At 33.5% G+C, this 21,869-nt stretch overlaps 1 protein-coding gene and 1 non-coding gene across 5 annotated transcripts in view; both read left to right on the top strand.

The window, feature by feature from the left end:
* Positions 1–21,869, top strand: part of LOC149480786 (uncharacterized) — a 72,789-nt gene that overhangs the window by 11,504 nt on the left and 39,416 nt on the right. For 2 of the 4 annotated variants that reach the window (XM_089705728.1, XM_089705727.1), the window contains 10 exons: positions 3,037–3,138; positions 15,771–15,880; positions 16,293–16,427; positions 16,888–17,138; positions 17,361–17,473; positions 17,688–17,815; positions 18,348–18,468; positions 19,949–20,116; positions 20,704–20,754; positions 21,168–21,527. In XM_089705728.1, coding sequence (XP_089561854.1) covers positions 3,037–3,138; positions 15,771–15,880; positions 16,293–16,427; positions 16,888–17,138; positions 17,361–17,473; positions 17,688–17,815; positions 18,348–18,468; positions 19,949–20,116; positions 20,704–20,754; positions 21,168–21,527 — 1,539 coding nt within the window. Of the gene's footprint in view, positions 1–3,036; positions 3,139–15,770; positions 15,881–16,292; positions 16,428–16,887; positions 17,139–17,360; positions 17,474–17,687; positions 17,816–18,347; positions 18,473–19,948; positions 20,117–20,703; positions 20,755–21,167; positions 21,528–21,869 lie in introns of all 4 variants that reach the window. The other 2 variants (XM_089705725.1, XM_089705726.1) reach the window with 2 other exon arrangements.
* TRNAL-CAA (transfer RNA leucine (anticodon CAA)) lies at positions 12,809–12,923 on the top strand. The gene is made up of 2 exons: positions 12,809–12,846; positions 12,879–12,923. It is a non-coding gene; the product is annotated as a tRNA-Leu (tRNA).

Raw genomic sequence — 21,869 nt, 5'->3', positions numbered from 1 at the left:
GGTTATTATTTGTTATCTTGGAGAAAAGAGAGAATATTTGTGTTGTGTTTAAGATAGTGGTTAAATAAGTGTGCAAGAATGTGAGGATGCCGGATCGTAATCATTTATACTGTTCACGCAGAGTAAGTTCTTGTTTTTATAAATTAAAAAAGTATGGTGTTGTTGATAAAAAAAACATGATATGCAACCGCAATGTAATGGTTATATCACAATGGCAATAAGCATTCTCTCTACAGTTGGTACTTGAAGCATATCTAGGATGCATCTATTATAGTATGAGAATGATAATAAAAGAAAAGGAGATCAAAGGCATACTATTAATATGTCAACATTGTGGTGTTGATTAGAGACTGTGGTAATTGACATTGGGCTAACACAATTAAAAGGTTTTCAGTATGGTATATTCTTATAGGGTTACATTTTACGTGGATAATTTTTTTTTCTGCCATTCAATGAGTTAGGGTGGTAGATACCTCTTCCAAAGCATCCAGCCATGGTATGGCCAAGTGTACGTTAACCATTCAGCCTGTTGTATGTTGTTGATAATAAATGATGTGACTTGTCTCTCTTTGAATAATAAATAAATAATTAGTGCTTTATCCATTAACCATTGTTGGTGAACTTAAAACTGAAAAAATGTTGTGTGGTTTTATGAAACCACGGTAAAAGTAAAACTGTTCGAACGGTTCCGAACACTGCTTTGTGTAGCGCATGTCGCGTGTATCGACACGCGACATGCGCTACACAGACCAAAAAGTTTGAGACGATGTTATAAAAGTTTCACTTTAATAAAAAAAATCGTGTTAATTTTTGACTTCAGTTTTAATAAAGTCAGTTTCTACTCACTGAAAATACGTATATAGCATTTACAGTCGTTTTAATAAACGGCTAAAAAGCTTTAACCAAATGCGACTGGATTAGTGCTAAAATTATTTGCGTCGTGATGACATTTTCAGAATGAAATGGGTTTATGAGGAGTAGTAGAGATTCAATTTATAAATACAAATTCTTCCCTTTTATTTCAATCAAGCGCTCAAACATGACATTCATTGGATTAGAAACCATCTTTCAGTATCTTGCACTTTGGTGGTTTCGTCGTTAAGCAAAAATGCACGAGAAAAAGAAAAAGACCGAATTTAGAGTGGAGATAAATAGAATTGTGGAAACTCATTGAGTCTATTTCAAGGATCAGAGTCATCGATGCCATTTTGAAATATAGTGGCGTTTGGTTGGAGTGCCGCCAGATAAGCTGGCATTTTTCGCGTGAATGACCCGGTTCCTGACCACGCTGTCTGGATCACTTGTTTTCTTATTTCTGTGGAACGCTTGAAATTGTGGCCTTATATGATCATTGGCGTTCTACATTGTTGCGCTGTATTCGAATGTGGTCAGCGTGTGATATCTTTTTCAAAAAAAGTCTGTTATTTTTCTCTGTCTTTCTATACTTATTTAATTTATTTTTAAAAATGTCCTCATTTGTGTCTTGATCTATATCGAGAGACCAAATTTTCCTTGATGTTAATTGTATATATACAGTTTGTGTTTACGTAGTTCGGTAGGTCAGTAACAACTGTCAGCAACTATAATAATAATTGAGTAAATAAACATTTCGATGATTATGATTGCAAAATTTCGTGAACTTGATACAATTGGAACATGTTGTTAATAAATTAACATCGACTCTGTACTATGTATTTGTATTATTTAAAAAAACCCTTGATTATAAAGAGTCTTTATGGCTTCAATGAACCTGAAATTAATTTAATGGTTGTTATTAACTTGCGATTAAATACTGTTAACAATCTAAATGTATTTAATGAGGTCTAAAAAACAGATTAATAACTTATTTTCGAATATCAACAAACAGCTATTACAAAGGGGTGATTTAAAAAGTGATTGAAAAAATAAACAATCCAGTCATTACTTAATTAGAACAATACAATAATTAGTACCGTAATAATTACAGACTTATGCTATATACAATAGGTCCCAATATAAATGTGTTTGTTTATACAATCAGCGCTTGTGATAAGGTGCGGGTCAACTCTTGGACCTCTCGACAGTTTGTGATTGCTATTGAAGCTTGAAAGTCGAGTGTTTTTGTGATTTTTGGTTAAAAAGTGAAGTGAATAATGAGTGTGATTAGTGATTGTGTTGTAAGTGCATTTTTTGCTTGATTTTCTTTGGTTGGCGATGATGGTTGATCCTAGCGTATAGTGACGTTACTCATATTACTCTTATCTTGAAAAGTGTCATGATAAGTGTATCTGAGACAATGTTAAATGAAAGAGAAAAGATGAAAGGAATAGTACTTAGTATTTAGTATTTATACAGCAATTCTTTATTGAGTCTTAGATACGATACTGCAAAAAACTTTTGGCTTTTGCCATTGTTTACATTTTGAACATGTGATGTGTAGGAATAGAAATGACGTAAATCATTACGTTTTACTTCATGAGAAAATCGTGGAGGGAATGCTCTGGTGTCTAGAATTTTAATCTACCTTTCGCATTTCAACAATCTACCGATTTTCTCTGTATAATCTTATTCTTATATATAAAAATGAATCGCAAAATATGTCGGTAAGCGCATAACTCGAGAACCGCTGAACCGATTTCGATAATTCTTTTTTTATTATATTCCTTGAAGTACGAGTATGGTTTTTATGTAGAGAAAACGTAAATATGTACCACGGGCGAAGCCGGGGCGGACCGCTAGTTCTTAATAAATCTTCTGTATCTCGATCTGTATCTTATTATTTATTTCATAACATTCATACATCATTCACATTGCGATATTAAAGTGCGGCCCTTTACTTAACTTTATAATTGTCCAAAAAACAAAGTGATAGCTGAAAGGAATTCATATAATTTTACTTAACTAGGCTATACAATTTATCGTATCATAATTTTCCACATAATATGCGCACTGTTACAAAATTCGCTCTTCCTTTTTACTCTCTATATAGTTATAAATGAACAAATTTTAGCAGATAAAACTACAAACCTATACTTCAATAGTACCATTTGAACCCAGGTGCTCCTGTCGGACCCCGACGCGGAGCTGTCCAGCTGGCCACTCGAGCTGGTGGCTCTGCGGGAGAAGATACATGGGGATAAATCGCAGCAGGAGAAAGAGGTGAGTTGTTCTTGTATTGTGTTATTTTATTGTATGCGATTAAAAAGATACGTAGTTAGATAGATAGAAAAGTAATTTTAATGTGAATTCGAGCATCAGTTTAAAAACCATATGTAAGAATTATCTGTGTTATATTTACCATTGTTATTTAAATTTTCTTTGGATTATCTTGTTGAAAGCAATTGGTACTGGTTGTTTTTTTTTTCGAATTTCATGTACTTACTAGCTGCACTCAGCAAATAATGGCGATATTCTAATATTACAAACTAAACAAAAACTACAATTACAGTGAAACCAGATCTATAATTACTTTAGTCGTAAACAATTATCCCGCAGTGCAGACGTTATTTGACCATCGTCCATCAGATTAATGGTTAGAGCGAATTTCACGAGTCACGCGTTCAGTATGCGAGGGTGGGCCGTATTTATAGACTACCCTCCATAGATGTATGTTATATTTATTTATTTGTTCTCGAAGAAACTCGAAACACCGTCATTTCGCAGTTATTCGAGCTTTTTGGGCTTATTTTGTGGCGCTCCCGTGATTGACGGAGCGCGGACTGATCGGTTGATGTATCGATGGTTTAACTAATTGTTGATTTGTTGGTGTTTTGTTGGGATTGGAGATTGTTTGAACAGTTTTATAACGAACGTATAGTTTAAGGATTTAGCTCTAGTTGGAACTTTTTAATTATTTGTAATATCTTACTTAAATATAATGCAACAAATTTTAAATACATAATATTTCATATACAGTATTTTGTTCAGTAATTTATAATCGGACTTTGTGACATCTCTAATTTGCGTATAATATTAACATGAATTAAACTTGGTTTGATTCATATTTCCAAAGAGAAATAGGTTATTAGTAAATACTAATAAGTACATGCACAGTCTTGTAGCGGATCGAGGTGATAGCTTAATGAAGAGGTTATCTTTGTATACAATAATATCTATAACGGAAGCGTAAACAATAATGATCATCTATATTGCCAATATAAATATAATAGAAAGTTATTAAAGTGGATAGACCACACACTTTATTCTTTGAAGAGTTTTGTAAGTTTAAATGGATGTCTGTCTGTGGCATCATCTGATTTGAATGCGATTTTTAAAAACGCAAAATTTATTTTTTAAGTGTCATTATTATATTACATCTGTATGAAAAACTAAGATATTTATTAACCTGAGGTATTTTTACGAAAGGGAATGAATCGATTCTATTCAGAGCCATTTTAAACTCAAACTCAAACATTTATTTATCTCTTTGAAGGGATAGCTAACAGCTATTCTATCTAAATTCTAAGCTATATTGTCATGTGTTGACAGCGCAAGTTGTCAACACTAATTGATTGAAGAGACATTATGTCAAGTCTGTCAATATTTATCGTTCGGTGTAGATTGAGCTTTATAGGAAAGCCCATCTGTTTTAGTCAAATGGGGTATGTTTAGGTACGATATGGTTTAATGTAAAAACACGGGTTATTTTATTATTGGTTAATTGTTTACATATAAATTACTGTCCTACCTGGTTAATATAAATAAAAGGGGATGCAAGCGAAAGAAACAGATTTCGTTGGCCTATCACATAATTCTTGCAGTCACAAATTGACGTATAGATAACTACAACAAGAATGTTATAACTAGAATATGTAATTTTTAATCGATTCCACTTTATTATGTAATATCGACATAACAATGTTCTACAACCTGCCTATTTTCAGTGTTCTCATAGTTATTACGTTTTTATGTGTGGTGTTAACTGTGGGTGAGTGACCTGTCCAGCTAATTATACCGGCTAGCATTTATTGCTCCCGGAGGATAATTAAATGCGTGTGCGCAGTCGGTACGGCTCTTCATGAGAATTGTCAGCTATGGAGTGTGTGAGCAATGATTTGCATGTAGGGTGGCGTGTTTTGGAGTATTCTTCGGTCGCGCTATAGTTTTCTAAATTTACAGATATCCTACTAATATTATAAAGGCGAAAGTTTGTATGGATGTTTGTTACTCTTTCACGTAAAAACTACTGAATGGATTTGAATGAAACTTTACCACAATATAGCTTATACATCAGAATAACACATAGGATAGGTTTTATCCCGGAAATCCCACGGGAACGGGAACTATGCGGGTTTTCCTTTGAAAACGCGGGCGAAGCCGCGGGCGGAAATCTAGTTATATTATATGTGTAAACTTGGCGCATTTGACAGTCTGTTTGATGCCTGACGACGTCAGTTTGGTAGTAGCTAAATAATTTTAACATGGAATTGGCCCGTGCCTGATAAGTTTAGCAAAATATCCTAACGGCCTTTATTTTTATGCAAGTGTATCTCTCAGGAAGTAATGTAGAGTACTATAAAATGGTAATAATTATTATAGTTAAAATGGTCCGATAACGAGGTTTTGTAACAGCCGCCCGAGTGCCAGATGTGCTCCTGTGTGGTTCTACATTAGCATGCTTGAGATAACATGCTAGTTGAATTCGTTTATTGCTACAGTACAGGTGTGTGGGAAAGTGGAAGATGTTTGATTTTATTTCTTCGTGTTAAAAAGTTTTAGGTTATGTCATTAGTTGTGAGCTTCCATGTTCTCTTCTAGGAATGTTGACCGTTTCTAAATCTAGTAGGCCAATGTTTATTCGTATATGTATATCATAATCCTATTTTCGAAACGCCTAGGCATCAAGTTTTAAAATTATCTATTCCATACTAATTATTCGGATTGCTCGCTGAAGCATTAAAATTATTTAACATATTAGAATAAGTGCTCAATGCATGAACTGAAAATGGTGTGCGTTGAACTGCGTATAATATGTGCTAGCTGAGCATAGACTAAAGCTTTTGAAGTGCAAACCGCATTAACGTACCATAATTTTTCAAACCAGTGTTTCAACCAGCTGTTCTGGGTAGTTAGTATAAATTAGTTGCTGAAATTTATTAGTATATTTTATTTTTAGTTAGTCTTAAAACGGCAAAAGTACTTAATTCGTTTTTTCTTTACACTAAATTGTTTTCACTGTGTAAGTTCTTTATAAAGTTGGTTATAAACTTATAATTCGGTAACCGCATAGGTAATGCAATGGTCATAGGATACGTGATAAGTATTAAATAATTGCATCAATCAAGTTGAAATCATGCATTGCGTGTCGCAATTATGCTTCTGTACACGAGCGTACAAACGAATCGTCAATGTACACAAATCTAATTGATATTTACGTAACAAATTAGATTCCGATAGCAAATGTTTTAGTCGCTTATCTAGGACATTACTGGCGGTCAAATATGCTTTGGAAGTTATCATGGGAACTAATTCTTTCATGTTTCAGTAGCTTTTACTATTCTTTCTCGATAGTGCTTTTTATTGATGTGTTGTTTGTTTAATATTTTGGGTTTAGTTTTAGCTTTAAATGATTTATTTATATAGTGTAGAAGTTAACATATTTCATCAATGCTCGAGGTGGCAATATTCTTTATTCCATTTTAGAAATCATTCCTTCAAAGAATGAACCGTATTTCGTATGAAAACACGGTCTAAAACTTTCTTTGAAATTATAATGCGTAAAGTTGGAATTTTTTTGCTCTAACACAATCCTAAACATTTATTATTTGATTTAAACTGCACTAAAAAAGTACATAAACAAAATTTCCGGGAACGCGTCAATTCGTAGATAGTTAGTTGCAGTTAAATGTAACGCTTCCTCGGACCAGACTTCCGTGTTTTGTACGAATTACACCGCTTTGAGATGTAGCACGATCCCTTTTAAGGAATTATGTAACGACGCTATAAAGAAGTAACTAAGACTGTAAAGGAAGCAGCTTCTGGAATTGAAATTCTTGAGCGAATGTCAGAGAACTTTTGAGAGACGAATTATCATTTGATGTGGAAAGTTCGTGAGGCGGTCCTATTGCTAAAGTACCAGAAGTTATTTGTTTGTTGTAACAGCTGTAAGGATTAAAAGAAATAAAATTTGTATTATACTGATATTTTTATACAATCAATTGTAAAAAACTATCGTTACAAATACAGTTGTCTCTATGTTACATACCTCCATACATGTTTTATAAATAGTGGATATCTAGCCTAAATAAATGGTATTACTATCATCTTCCCATGACGTCTGTCAAAATGAGTCATTCCAAAGAGTGTTTCAAAAAAACTGTTTTGTCAACCGAGCACAAACTCAATGAGGGTCCTTGTAAGTTGTAAAGATGCCACAATGGCTACGCACTCTTGTGTCAGAGGACACGTGTTCCTGGGTCCTTGAGAGAGGGGTCGGATGTCGATTGTTTATAATTTTTTGTTTCATTCATGGAATATTATGAGATTGTGAAATTCGTATGTTAGGTGGGTGTATTAAGTTTGGTGCAGTGTAGCGTAGGGCTGTACTTATAAGGAATTTTTAAAGAATACAATCCTTTTTGAATTCATTAAAAAGTTTAAACATTTGGTTAATGATTTTTTAATCAAATTTTGAAACATTACTTACTCCGTCCTTGTGTGCAGTTTAATTTGTGGTTTGGTTTTTGGATATATTTTCTTACTACTTTCGTACCGTCAACAAAACTTAACAAAAAACATTTACATTTAAATATTAATCTTACTGCGATTTATGTTCACTATTTTTATTTTATTTTATTTATTAAAAAGGTTCATCACCAGTTGTTACATATGTATCATTCACGTAAAACAGTAACATAGGATTTACACATTATTATGCACAACTATTACAGATGAACACTACATTCACAAAGATTAATAATAAAATTAGGCGATATCTTCTTCTATACACAATATATCTATACAATTAAACAGAAAAGAAATGTGTGTGCTCTTATCATTAAAGAGTTCTGATTAATTACAACAGGCATTATAAAAGTTATTAGGTACATTAAATATTTCATCTATATATTACGGAAATAAAGACAATTATATTTGAATTTGAAAAAGAATTAAGTCTTAATGTTAAGCATTGCTTTCCGAAATAAATTCTAATTGAAAATAGGAACTTCATCAACGGCTAGATTATAGTTTAAGACGTTTTATTATTGGTTAGTCTATAAATTATATGCTTAATCTATAAGTAAACCATGTTTTGAAATTAGGGGAAGGTGATGTTTTTGTTCCTCGTACTTACAGACAGGATGCAGTGGTCTAAATTTAGGAAAGATACAATTTTATGGCGCGGCGATTTTAGATCGTCAGGATACTGAAGTGGGTCGCGGTTACGTGTAAACTTATTAACCACTAATGTAAATAGGCTGTTTATAATTCATGATTGCCTGAACCGAGAGCTTCTAAGTTTGATCACGTAGGTACTTGTCTAGTCCATTTACTTTGAAATTCATCTGCCTACTCATGTATGTTAATTGATGACCCAAATATTAATTAACAAGGAAAGTCAGCATCACTCCGAGATGAAGAAATTTGTAAAATTTACGTGTTGATTATGGTGATTTTTTACTTACGACCTTACGACCATTGCCTTTTTTGTACACTGTACAACACAGACGATGTGCGTCTTCGTTATAGGTAATCAATTAAAAAGGCAAGCAGACGTACAAAACAAATATAAAAATGTAAAAGCACCGTTTAAATCAATCTAAGTGTATCTCCACGCGATAAATTGTCGAAGAGACGTGTAGTTCCGTTCACATATATATGCGTTTGTTACGCTTGTCTGTCTGTTTCAATTATGTTTCCGTCCTATAATTGGCTGGGACAATTATAATTATTATAAGATGTTAACTTGTATGTACATGCGTTGGTGGTCTCATGTGTTAGAGAAAACATGTGTCCATGTGATACAATTGAGTCCATTCAAATACCACTACTACTAACTTATCTTCTAACTATCTCTGTGTTATGCTGTTTAAGACCAGGACACCCGAGTTTGGAAAATAGGATAGTCCTACAGAGTATGGAAGGCATCTACTACTCAACTACATATTTTGTCTGCATAACATATAAATGAAAAGGTTCAATAAGCATTGCGGTTTCAATTCACACGAAGATAAGCTATATTGAAATTGTTGGGAGAACCTAAGGAAAATACCACTGAATCATTAATGCAAGACGAAAGCTAAATGTCCTCATTAAATTATTTTTACCAAATATAATTATTATTTGTTACCTTAATAAATATACTAGAGTTTGTTTAATATTTTTAAGGAGTTAAAAACATTGTATGATAACTTTTCGTCCTTCCTAGTGACAATTCCATAAATATCCCCAAATAGCTAATCTCTATTATTTGTATTTACCGTCACAATTTTAAATAGAACAATCGCCGGAATGTACGTCAATGCATTGTATTTATAGGACGTTTATTTGTAATTCATAAACAAGTTGAATACGTTATTCCCTAAATCTTGAATACATGTCGGATGCAACGGTCTCGCATCCCACATATACTAAAACGGCTAGAGTCTAGACACTTCGAGTTCAACTCTACTTGTCAAGTCCATTGCTCGTTGGTTACCACAAGGGAAATTCTATTTAGATATATACCAAGAAATGTAATTTAAACACAGAGGGGTCGTCGTTAAATTGTCGTTCTCATACAACACTTGCTTCTAATACATTGTAAACATTTCAGTGCACCGCAGACGGCGCAGCGTGCGCCCGCATTTTGCGTACCGTTCTGCCCGCTAATCAACGCACGCGATTTGTAACCGTTGTCTATTGTAACACGGTTCAATTTTCTTTAAACAACACTGATTAGTGCGGTTATCGCTTTGGATGTTTATTCGTTTATAAATAGTGGTTTCGCGTTGAGTGGATGTGTGCGATTTATTGATGCGCTATGAAAAGTTTGTGTCCTTAAAGCTATTAATGGATATGATAAATGTGTAAACGGGTACCCTTGGGAAGACAGTAAATATTAAATAGGATTTAGCAACTGATAAATCCGTCAATTTAAACATCACATTTCATAAATAATCATAGGATTTTATTCATAAAAACAAAACGTATACTTAGTACCTTTGGTCATTGATATTTTATTCAAACTTCGATGTCGATTTGTCCAATAAGATAATAGATGATAGAAAAGTACAGAAATCTTAAATTAAATTTATATGAAAGAAAAGGTCCAAAATATTGTAATTTTGCAAAACGTGACAATGTAATTTAAACTTAAAATGAAAAGCTATTTAACGTCATACACAGGGTCGTCACAGGGTCGTCGAGCCCGCCTCAATAAAGCTTTGTTTAAAATTAATTAACTGCTCGGAGCAGATGTTAATATTGTCGCGAAGTAAAAATAAAAATTGTGCATGTGTTAATATTTTAATGAATGAGAGAATTAACGTTCCCACTGAGTGTTCATGTTTTTATTTTAGTATGAGCTTTCTGGGTACAATTTTCGTAGCCCAAACCTTAGTAGTAGTTCAGAAACACAATATCACAAAAGCCATCAAATTTTTTCAAGAAAATAAGACTAACTAATATGCCCAAAGAGGAATAGTTATAAAATCATTCTAGATATACATAATATCAACAATATATGTACACTGAAAATTCCCTTTAGAGACTTTCAGTCTCCTGCAACGTATTAAGGACTGTCCTTTCCATTGTTAGCACTGACCTAGACTACTGTATTGAGGTTGGAATGGATCATTGTTAGCAAGATCTAGTTGTTGCGATGAGTTGTTGCAATTATTATGAAGGCTGCAGCTCGTGGATAACTGCTTTGATGCTTCGGAAGTTTAAACTTTATGAGGTGCCTACTTTGATAAGTGTTGACCTCTCTTCCCATCAAGCTTCTGTATCAAGATTTAAATCCTTTTTGAAGATCAAGTAAAAATATCATAAAATACTAATACAAACCAATTTTTTTGTATGTAGAAAACATACGCTATTAATTATCATCTTAGAATAGATATTATAATATATGAATTATACGATAAACCATTAGGTTCACTTCATTTTGACCTATATGCAGACTTACTTAATCTACGTTAAATAATAATTAATATGCTTAAAAAATCATCAAAAGATCGTTGCTCCCTTTTTATCTCGTGCGTTATAGGTATGATGGCACATTAAGATCTCTCCCCTAAGTGAAACTTTTTGATTGTATTACGAGAGGGGAGGATGTTAACCCCATTGCAGTTAATAATAGCTGCAGTGGCTCAGTGGTTAAGGTCACTGATTTGATGTCCATGTTAGACTCAAAGTTGATGATAAATCTATTCTTGCTTAATTAAAAGTTAGCCAGAAAACAAATACAAATAATAACAATTAAACTGTCAAATATAATTCTTTTGGTTTATATAAATGTGCTTAATTTAGGTCAAACACGTGATATCATGTTTACTCAGCTGCGCACAAAAATATAAATAAGGGGACTAAATAATGTTCACATAATAAATCTGTACGTCATTGAACATTATAACAGGTATAATATATTAAATTGAATTGTTGATGGCAAAATCTTTTGTAGGAGGTAGTTCTATTTGCAATCAATCCAAAATTAATACGTTTATTGATAACCGTTGATAAATATTAAATACGTTTATTAATAATTAATTAATTTATGTAAACATGCAACTGCCCGAATAAGGGCTAATTTTTCAATCCTTGGTTAAAACTTATTCGTCGAATAATGTATAAAACTATCATTTTTAAAACGTATTCTAATTGCCAGTATTTGACAGTTTGCGTGACATTTTAATATTATTGTGTAATACTTTATTGCACGGATAAGTTTTATCCAAGCATTGAAAAATCGGCCCTAAGAATTTTTTATTTACTGTATAAAACAGTAGTAAACCTCTTGTAATATATACTATTTTGGAATAAATATTGAGTTTACATCAAAGCAAATTGACAACAGAGTATATAAGATAGAAACTAGACATCGGAAAAACACCCCTACCCTTATGATTCATCCCCATCGGCAGCCCTGTGACAGGATAGCGACCTTGTATTATGAGTCAGAATTTACTTTTTGTTGACCTAAAACTTCCTTTTCTCCCAATCCACTTGTTAATAGAAAGTACCACGAAAAGGAAATAAATGTTATTGTTTTAAAATTGTACATCTGTTTTGTTTCTGAATAACTAAACAGAGCTGTAATATATCACTCAATGTAGGGACTGTCTCCCCTGCTTATGAGATAATAACAAAATTGGAACTTGTTGTGATGAGATAGGGGCCAAATTGCATTGGCGAACAATATGTTTATCTTTAATGTATTGATAACAATGATTTTAATGTTATAGTTAAATGTTGATATTTAGGAAATGTAACTCTAGATTTTATACCGCTGCTAAAAAATATAAGTATATCTTCTTTCTTCTTTCTTTCTTATATATAAAATTCTCGTGTCACAATGTTAGTCTGCATACTCCTCCGAAACGGGTGGACCGATTCTCATGAAATTTTCTGTGCATATCGGGTAAGTCTGAGAATCGGCCAACATCTATTTTTCATATGTACCACGGGCGAAGCCGGGGCGGACCGCTAGTAATATATAATATACTGATTTACAAAAAAAAAAATGCGACCTGAAATTTATTTAATTCAAATTTCCTGATGCTTTGAATCATCCGATGAATATTATGCATATCTTATTTAAAAAAAACCTTGATAAAGTCAAATATAACACAAAAATAACATACGAGTTAAACCGGCGATGCCAATCAATAATTTCAACACATTCAGATATGTCAGGATGGCCGAGCGGTCTAAGGCGCCAGACTCAAGGTAACCTTGCCTACTGAAGTAGGTCCGAGCTGTTCTGGTCCTCTCTGAGGGCGTGGGTTCGAATCCCACTTCTGACAAAACTTTTTTGTATTTTTTTTATAAATTTTTATAGACATTTTGTTTTTGTTTATGTAAAATATCGAAGTAGATGCAAAAAATCGCATACTGATTTTTTTCTAATTCTTAGAAGTATTATTTTTAAGTTTTATACACCAAATTTTCACATAAAACATCGTTTAACATTTTTCAAATTGAATGTAAACATTATTGTTTTCAAAACAAAACTATGGCGCCATAACAATACAGATAACCTAAATTTTTCCCAGTAAGCTGTCATCGTTTCCCGCCAAAATAGTATAGCGACTGTTTATTTGCCCGTATTCCATTAGGCCCCACACCGCGCATCGTTTAGTTTTAAAACGTCTTTATTTCTATACACAGCTGCGTTTCCTCTCTTTTTATTTTACTATTGTTTCAACATTATGCTCGTGTACAATTGACACGACGCAGACACAAAAAAGGGAAACCACCCAAATGTATAGAAAATACGTCCTCTCTCAGACTTTCTATTTAAATTGATTTATTTTTTTTTATATAAAATAACATTTATAAATTAATATTACTATTAGTATAGTATTATATTATCTTTGGTATTACTAGCACAAAATTAATTAATGCTATACCGATGAAATTAATTGTATTTATCAATCGGTTACAGATTGCATAGTCCAGTATTTATAAAAGAAAGAAGTTTCGAGAAATCAGGTGGCAAATCAATTCAGTGACCCAGAATGTATTTGTAACGTCTTGAGATGCACATGGTGTGTTTTGAATCATTGTTTTCTTGGTATTGTATGAAAGATTTTATAAATAGGCTGAATTACGACATTCAGTTTGTATAATAGGTATTTAACATACCTAGAAATTATTTTTATTCATTGAATCATTTGCCACCGGGATTTCATTTATATTTAAAATTTCATTTAATTCCCAATAAAGCCTATAAAATTTCATTACAATGTGTTCCATATAGCTTACGCTTCTAATGCTTACGGAAGCAATTCCCAGAATTCCAAACATATATGAGGGGAATTTGTAAAAAAAAAACACTCAACAAACATTCAGAATCAAATAAAATAGCTTTTTAATACTAGCAGCACTAAATCAATAATTAATTATTTAGATACCCTCAATTTTAATTCTGCATGAAGCATGTTTTATAAAAGTGCGTAATAGATTTTGACGCACTCGTTTGAAGTTTTGTTTATCCAATACTATATGTACTAGATTTGTGATAATATAGTGCTTCGTGAAAGATATGGTTCAAAGTTTGTGCAGAGTTTATATAGAAGAAAATACAGCTGATGTTTTATGAGCGTAATGTTAGTATTGTATTTGTCTTATTATTTCTGTGATTGTAATAACCTTAAATGTCGAAAAGTTTATTGACTCGAGACACCTAGGATATCTTTTAGATACTTTTATCCATCAATTTTTAATAACAATATCGTGTACAGGTTTAACTGTTTTCTTTACTCTTTTCTGGAGAGTATCTTAAAAACATGATAGGAAGAACATTTTATGCGTTTACGGTTTGCTATTATTTAAGACCTGTTTTTGTATGTGAACTTTCCACATTCAAATATGATACTCAGTGATGTTTATAGTTAAAATTAAGACTTAAGTTAACCTTCAGCGCAAAAGTTTATTTAGTTTATTTAGAAGACTGACTTAATTCAATCTGGGTTAATCGAATTTTATTTTTATAAGTACTCATATTTTGTCTGGATTGAACTAGTATCAATAAACGTGCAATCTAGGACATAGCTCCAACTTTATCTGGAACAATTTTATTTACAGTTTTATAAATTGGTTCTTGTTTTGTGGGGGAGATGATATCATGGTGTTATGTCGTCATTGGGAATTAGGTTACTGTGCCTTTACAACTGTGGAATTCATGGTATGACATTGCTTTGTCTGTGTTTTAAAGAACTAAATCCATACTATATTAATATTATAAATGCGAAAGTAACTCTGTCTGTCTGTCTGTTACTCAATCACGCCTAAACTACTGAACCAATTTGCTTGAAATTTGGTATGGAGATATTTTGATACCCGAGAAAGGACATAGGCTACTTTTTATTACGAAATATGTACCACGGGCGAAGCCGGGGCGGACCGCTAGTACTAAATATGATAAAGAAAACGATGAATGAATAAACAAATTATTATTTATGTAACACTCTGAATTCATCAAACAGTTTTCAATCTATGAACCATGCACAATTTGCTCCCAGTTGTTATGTATATGTAGCTCAATCATGGTCTGTTTTATTAGAGTGGGAAAATAAGAGACTAGTTGTACAGATGTGTGCATAATATTTACCACGTGTTAGAGGGTATAGCGAAGCGTATAAATTTTATCACTATTAGTTATTACAGTCAAAAAATAATTCCTTGAATTTATTGAAGGATTTTATGTGTTACCTAATACAGTAATTGAAAATGCAACTGCAGTGAACAAATTTAGTTCAAGATATAGGACATGTTACTCGGTAAACAGTGATAAATGATGTGTCATATAAGTAAACAATAATACATAATAGTGAGTGATAATAAAGGAGTGTTATAGAACAGTCACAAGATGTGATTGCAACATGGTCGTCCTCAGGAAGTTTATGGTGGGTATATCTGGATGGAAATAAACAAATGTTTTGTCTTAACCATCTACTCGACAAAGTGTCGTGATATTTTTCTACTTTTTATGGTAAAATGATGGTTCTCGAACACATAATAACGATTCGTATTAAAAATAAGTTTCATTTTGGTTTCCAAACCTACTCTACATTTACCCTTGTTTATTTATGAAATGAATGAAGGTGTTAATAGTGAATTGTTTATAATATTTCACCGCTTGTCTCCAGTTGTCGAGTGTCCGTGACGAGGCGCCGGGCGGGGACGCGGATAAATGGCGACAGAAGAGGAACTACACTTTCGACCAGAATCGACAGCTTGAAGAGGTCACTAAGGAGAGGTATGTATAGTCTGGTGTGTGAAGTGTAGTACATATTTACTATTTAGCTCGATAGGAAAGTCGTTATATGGTCCTTATTTGTCTTTTCCCACTTTCCTATCACCATATTTTCCTTCTAATGTCCTATTTATTTTGAGAGAAAGGTGCACGATGGTGCCCATGTCTGTTAGTTGATTTACTATATTATGTATATCTTTACGATATTTTCCTTTTATTTGTCATATTTCTTTTGAAGGAAAGGTGCACGAAGGTACGCGACGGGGTTAGTTGGATTGATAATTTAATAACTCAGGCCCCGGAATCACAGACACAATAGAAAATCTATTGTGTCGTGGACCGATCGGGCCGTTCGGGGCTCAATGGGTTAATTAATATTATGAGTTTGAGTTAGAGTTCTTGTTGTGTTGCACAGGGACGGGCTGAAGCGCGTGGCGGCGGCGCTGCAGCGCGCGGTGTCGCAGCTGGTGGCGTACTGCGCCAGCGCGGAGGACGAGCTCAACCGCACCGTGCTCGCCACGCTGCTGCCCAAGCTGCTGCGCGCTGACGAGTGAGTTGGAGCGAGATAACATGTTTAATATCTTAGCCAAGATTTCCCCACATGAAAAAAAAGATAACCTGTGTGTAAGCTGCCTTGACTTTATCAGCAAGTTGCAAAATTGGCCCTTAATATTCATTTTATTTTTTGGGATAAAAACAGTTACACATTAAAATAAATAAAAGTCGTATACGATAACTTTCACAAATGCATAACCAACGACATTATCCACATATTAACATAATTTATTGAAATTGGTTCAATTTCAAGTTACATAGAACTTTTAAATTAAATCAATACACATCAATATTATGCAAGTTAAGAATTCTGAAGAACAGCACAATTTTTTTTGTATTTAGGCACATTTTACAATGTCAATACAAGTGCAACATACAAAAAACTGAGAAAATGTGCGTCAATTTAGTAAAGAGAGTGAATTGTCCCAATTAAACGAAACTTTTCCATCTTCCAGGAGTCTAGACCTGGATTCCCGTCCGAGTTCACCAGTGGACGGCAACACTAGCGCTGTATCGCGACACGTGCACTTTGCTCCAGACCTCGAACCCATACTAGCGTCGTTAGACGAGTCTGGAGCGTTGGGCTTTTTGCAGCACCAGCGGGACTTGAGTGCGGATATCAAGCAGGAGCTCGAACATTCGCTCAGGAGGTTGAGGCACGAAGCCCAGGATCTTTTGGAGCTAGCGGCTACGTTGGCTGTTAATAGTGAGTGCTTTGTTGGGTTGTAGTTCAGTCTTGTTATCTTAACGTGAAATTTCATCAGAATTAAAAAAAAGGAAAGGTTATTTGATAGTTTAGTGAGTCGAAATTTGATCAGTTTTTAAATGGAATAAATATTGGCTCTTCTTTTATTTCAACTATCTTTTGGTCTTTGTTTTTTTCATAAAGAAAATTTATAATAATTATAACATTCAATGTCATTTTCAGAACAAGAGAATGAAGTAAAGATGTTGGAATCAAGTACAGTGCAGATAACGGAACTCGTCGACGAATTGGATTCAAAACATAGCCGTTGTGACAACTGCGAAATGCAGAAAAAGGTAATATGAAGCCTTTGATTTTATTCAGTTACCATATTATAGTATGCGTGGTTATATATAATTAAAAAATATTAACTATTATACTTCATTTTATATTGCCAGTTATAGTAACATTCTTACATTGGTCCTTCGAGCCGGATACGAGGTTATAAAATATTATTAATTCGTATATTAATGAATAAAAAAACTTACCAAATAAATTTTTAATTCCCAGAACATGGAGGAAGCAATGTCAGAGTGCTTACAACGTGAGAATTTGCTACGCGCCGACCTCGAAACCGCCATGATGCGTCTCGCGCATCTCATGGCGGCTGACAGACCACATAGCGATGTTATTGAGGGGTACGTTGTTTTTATTGCGTAGAAAAAAAAAGCTTTAATTTATAACCTTACTGTGTTTGTTTGAAGTGGAACTTCGGGGGAACTTTTATCGGGGTTGGAAAAAAAAGTTAGTGTAACATTTATTCGTTATGTGACATTTTTCCGTTACGCGCCATCTTTTTCTTATCCCTACCACGCGTGATTCGACGTATTTCTGTAAAGTTGCATATATAGTAAATTATTTTTTGAAAAATAAGGTCATTTAGAAGTTTCACTTCTTACATTAAGTACATTAAGTACACGCACACATTTTTTGTATTATCATGTTATTTTGGTAGTATTAATGTTGTTTTATTGAAATTATTATTCGAGTAAGAAAGGAAATTCTTTCAGATATTATAAAATTATTGTAACAGTGAACTTCTGTTAATTTTTATGTACAAATCTTTGCTACTCTAATGTCATATGCGACAGCCGATCAATAATGCATTAGCACCATAATTTATTATGCTGAAATACCTACGAAGACAATAATTTAAACGTGTGTTTTTAGATACGGCACGGGCGGCGAGCGCACGTCACGAGTGTCGCGCTGGTCGCTGAGCGACGCGTCGCCGCGTGCGCACCGCGATGTGGACGCGTTGGTGCGGGAACGGGACGATCTTATGCAACAGGTGGGTAGTATGTATTGTGTAGTATTACCACAGAATACATAATAGTAGCTAAACGCTACAGAACGGACACTCTCCGCCTCCCGCCATAATTAAACACTTACCTCACCCCGCACGATCAGTCTATTAGATGGCCCGCATTTTTTCGTAAGGACGATACGCAACGAAGATTGACAACATTAATCAAATTGACTTAAAGTAATTTTATTATTTTGGATTTGTGATTATCGTTTTTCGTAGAAAATGGTTAGATATTGTGCTGTTTACGGATGTATTTCACCAGAAAAACGCGATTTTTTTACGCTAGTCAAAAATGTGCCAACCATAAAGCGTGAACACACACATTTGCAGTCTCTACAGTGTGACTGTCAAAACGATAATTTTGTATGTAGTGTCCGGGATGTGGTATTACTATACTACTACTACTATTGTTGCTATTGCACGTACGTGTAGCGTGTGCGTGCGTGATAAAACGTACGCGACGCAACGTGGGTTGTACCGAACATAAATCAAAATGGAGTCGTATAGTACACATCGGTATGTGTGCGGTATGCTATATAAAGGGATAATATTATAAAATATTACTCATTACACGTAGCCGATTATTCGGTACACAACCTATACTTACACCATTCGCTTTACTTACAGAATTTAACTTAACACTATAAGTACATAAAAATGCACGCCGTGCTTTACAAATTGTATTCTCCACTCGTCCAATTTAGCTTTTTGTCTCAAAAACTATACAGTGATTTAAAAAATATATATGCTTATATTAAAAATATATTACTTTATCATTGGTTGGGTAAAGTAAGTCGATTCATACTAATGTAGTTTCTTCATAAAATATTAATATTTATTCTGAAAATTTTATATAATGTTTGCACTTGTCACACGCACAGAACGCAAGGAAGAGAAAGTCGCCCGTGCACAAAATATGCTGCGGCAAGGTAAAGTGCACGTTAAGTTTAGGTGTTAGAGTCGTATTTATCCTGTTGCTATTTGTGAATGTGGTACGCTCTGTATAGTGTTATGTTAATCAAGGTAGGTGTTCTATAGATATACATTTTTTTTGTTTCTAGATAAGGATGTTTTGATCTTTCCTTAGTAGCTAGAGCATTGAATGAAAGTAATTTAGTTACGATTCTTATAGTCAAACTTAACGTTTAACTTTTCTCGTCATAAAGCTCTAAGTTCTGTTCAGGTGTTTTTATATTTTTTTTATTCGCAATGTTTTAACCCATTGAGCTCCGAACGGCCCGATCGGTCCACGACACAATAGATTTTCTATTGTGTCTGTGATTCCGGGGTCTGAGTTATTAAGCAATAATGCATTTAAAGTAGCGTAGCCTTGTGTCATGCTAGATTATAAATTTTCGTATTTATGTCACTCTTTTTTTATTAAAATTAGTATCAATTATATTATATTGACTCATAAATTATTACGGCAATAGTTTGATGAAATTATTTTATTATTATTCAGCTAGAAGCCGCGAACCGCCAGCTGCAATCTACCCGCAAGTTCGTAGAGGAACAGGCTACAGAGCGCGAGGCAGAACGCGACGAGTTCGCGGCGCGCCTCGCGGCTCTGCGGGACGAGAACACGCGCCTCACCGCGAGGCTGCACAGCAACGCGAGGATACTCGCTGAGGTGAGGGGTGGGATGATGTGGGGTGATGCGGGACAATACGGTTGTTAGCTTTCTTTTTAGATTTTATTTGTTACCGACCAAAAAATAAAAACCTAAAAATAAATACTTCTACATAGTTACATCTAATAACTACTTCGTATTCTATAAGTGAGGCATGAAGTTCTCTCCCAATTCATTCACGTTGGTATTAAAACCTAAATAATCAAACAGATGAAGAATCATTAATTTATTTAATAAATTAGAGCCATTCTCATTACTACTTAATTTTAACTTTCATTTTAATATTGAAACAAAACAACTTATTAAATTTACCAGATAAAAAAGAAAAAATCCTAAGAATAAACTTTTAGGTTGCATGATGGTTTACTGGTGGTTGGGTTTAATGTTTTATTTCTTTTTGAACTTTTCCATACACTATGCACTTCGAGGAACTAACTTCTAACAGCACTAATACAATTTTCCAATATCTATTTATTTTTATCACTCTTGTTTTTTTGATACACATTTATTACTTATTCAAAAATTAATGTAAATTATTGAAAATATAATATTTGACACGCATTGGAATGAATTATGTACGCACACAGATACGCTGCTTGCGTCTCGCACATTGCAACTGTCGGCAACATGATGCACATGTAAGTTTTTATGTACATCGCACCGTTCGTACGCTTTGTTACGTGTTTATTGTAGACCATTGTATGTAATACCAGCAATGTATAATAAACAATAGTTAGATACTGCGTTAATTGTCAGTTCATCAAGTATTTAATTAGATATATATAAATTTTGTCGATGTTTTGCTCATGTACTACAACAAAGTAGCTAATATAGATGTATTACTATTAAAGTTGTCAGCCCTTAATTTTTCGTGCAGATTAAATGTTGTGTAACTTCATATGTATTCTCACTTTTTCTTTCTTCTTTCTTGGTCGCATGCTTTTATAATATTCTTTACTAACAAATATAACACTTCTAACCGGATTACTATTTTGAAAAAAAAAAAAATCTGCAGATTCTCTACAATGTTTTAAATACTGTTTTACTCTAGGTGGAACAATTGGAAAATCAAACGCGAGAAATGAACCAAATAATAACAGATTTGGAAGCCAAAAAAGCTGCTTCAGACGAAGAAGTCAAAGCGACTGAGGAAAAAATTGTTCTATTACGGGATATTATTGCAAATCTAGAGAATCAGTTGGAACAGAAAACTAATAGAGAGGCGGAAGTGTTAGAACAATTAGAGGAGATGAAAAGGACGATAGATGAAAGAGATAGCAAGATGAGGGCGGTGCTTGGGGAGTTGGAGTCACTCAGGAGTGAAAGAAACGACACTAGTGAATTCACTTGTGCTAAGTGTACGCAAGAGGAAGACAAGTATACGGAATACGTGGAGATGATTAAAGAGCAGGTTAGTTTTGGTTAAGTGATATATATATGTATTTTATTACTGTATTCATAAGGAACTGTTTTTGCAATTATCTAAAATATAATTTATTTAATGACGTTGTAATATAGTTTGCAGGAAATATTTGTTGTTATTGGTCTTGGATTGGAACTGTTTTAAATTGGAAATTCTTTTCAAGATATGAATAGATTTACTATTCATATCGGTTAAATATTTTGTATTAAGCTATTCCTGCTATTCGTCTGATAGATTTTCAAATATTATTATTTATAATTTAGCTGCTGTGGGGTTGTAAATGGTGTTTATATTTTTAAATAATTGAAGTAGTAAGATGAAGTAAATAAA

Source organism: Colias philodice, chromosome 17 (genome assembly GCF_061535455.1).
Source record: "Colias philodice isolate Cphi_HAF_F1 chromosome 17, ilColPhil1 Martin Lab GWU primary, whole genome shotgun sequence".
Taxonomy (NCBI): domain Eukaryota; kingdom Metazoa; phylum Arthropoda; class Insecta; order Lepidoptera; family Pieridae; genus Colias; species Colias philodice.
This window is presented reverse-complemented; position numbering and strand designations above follow the sequence as displayed.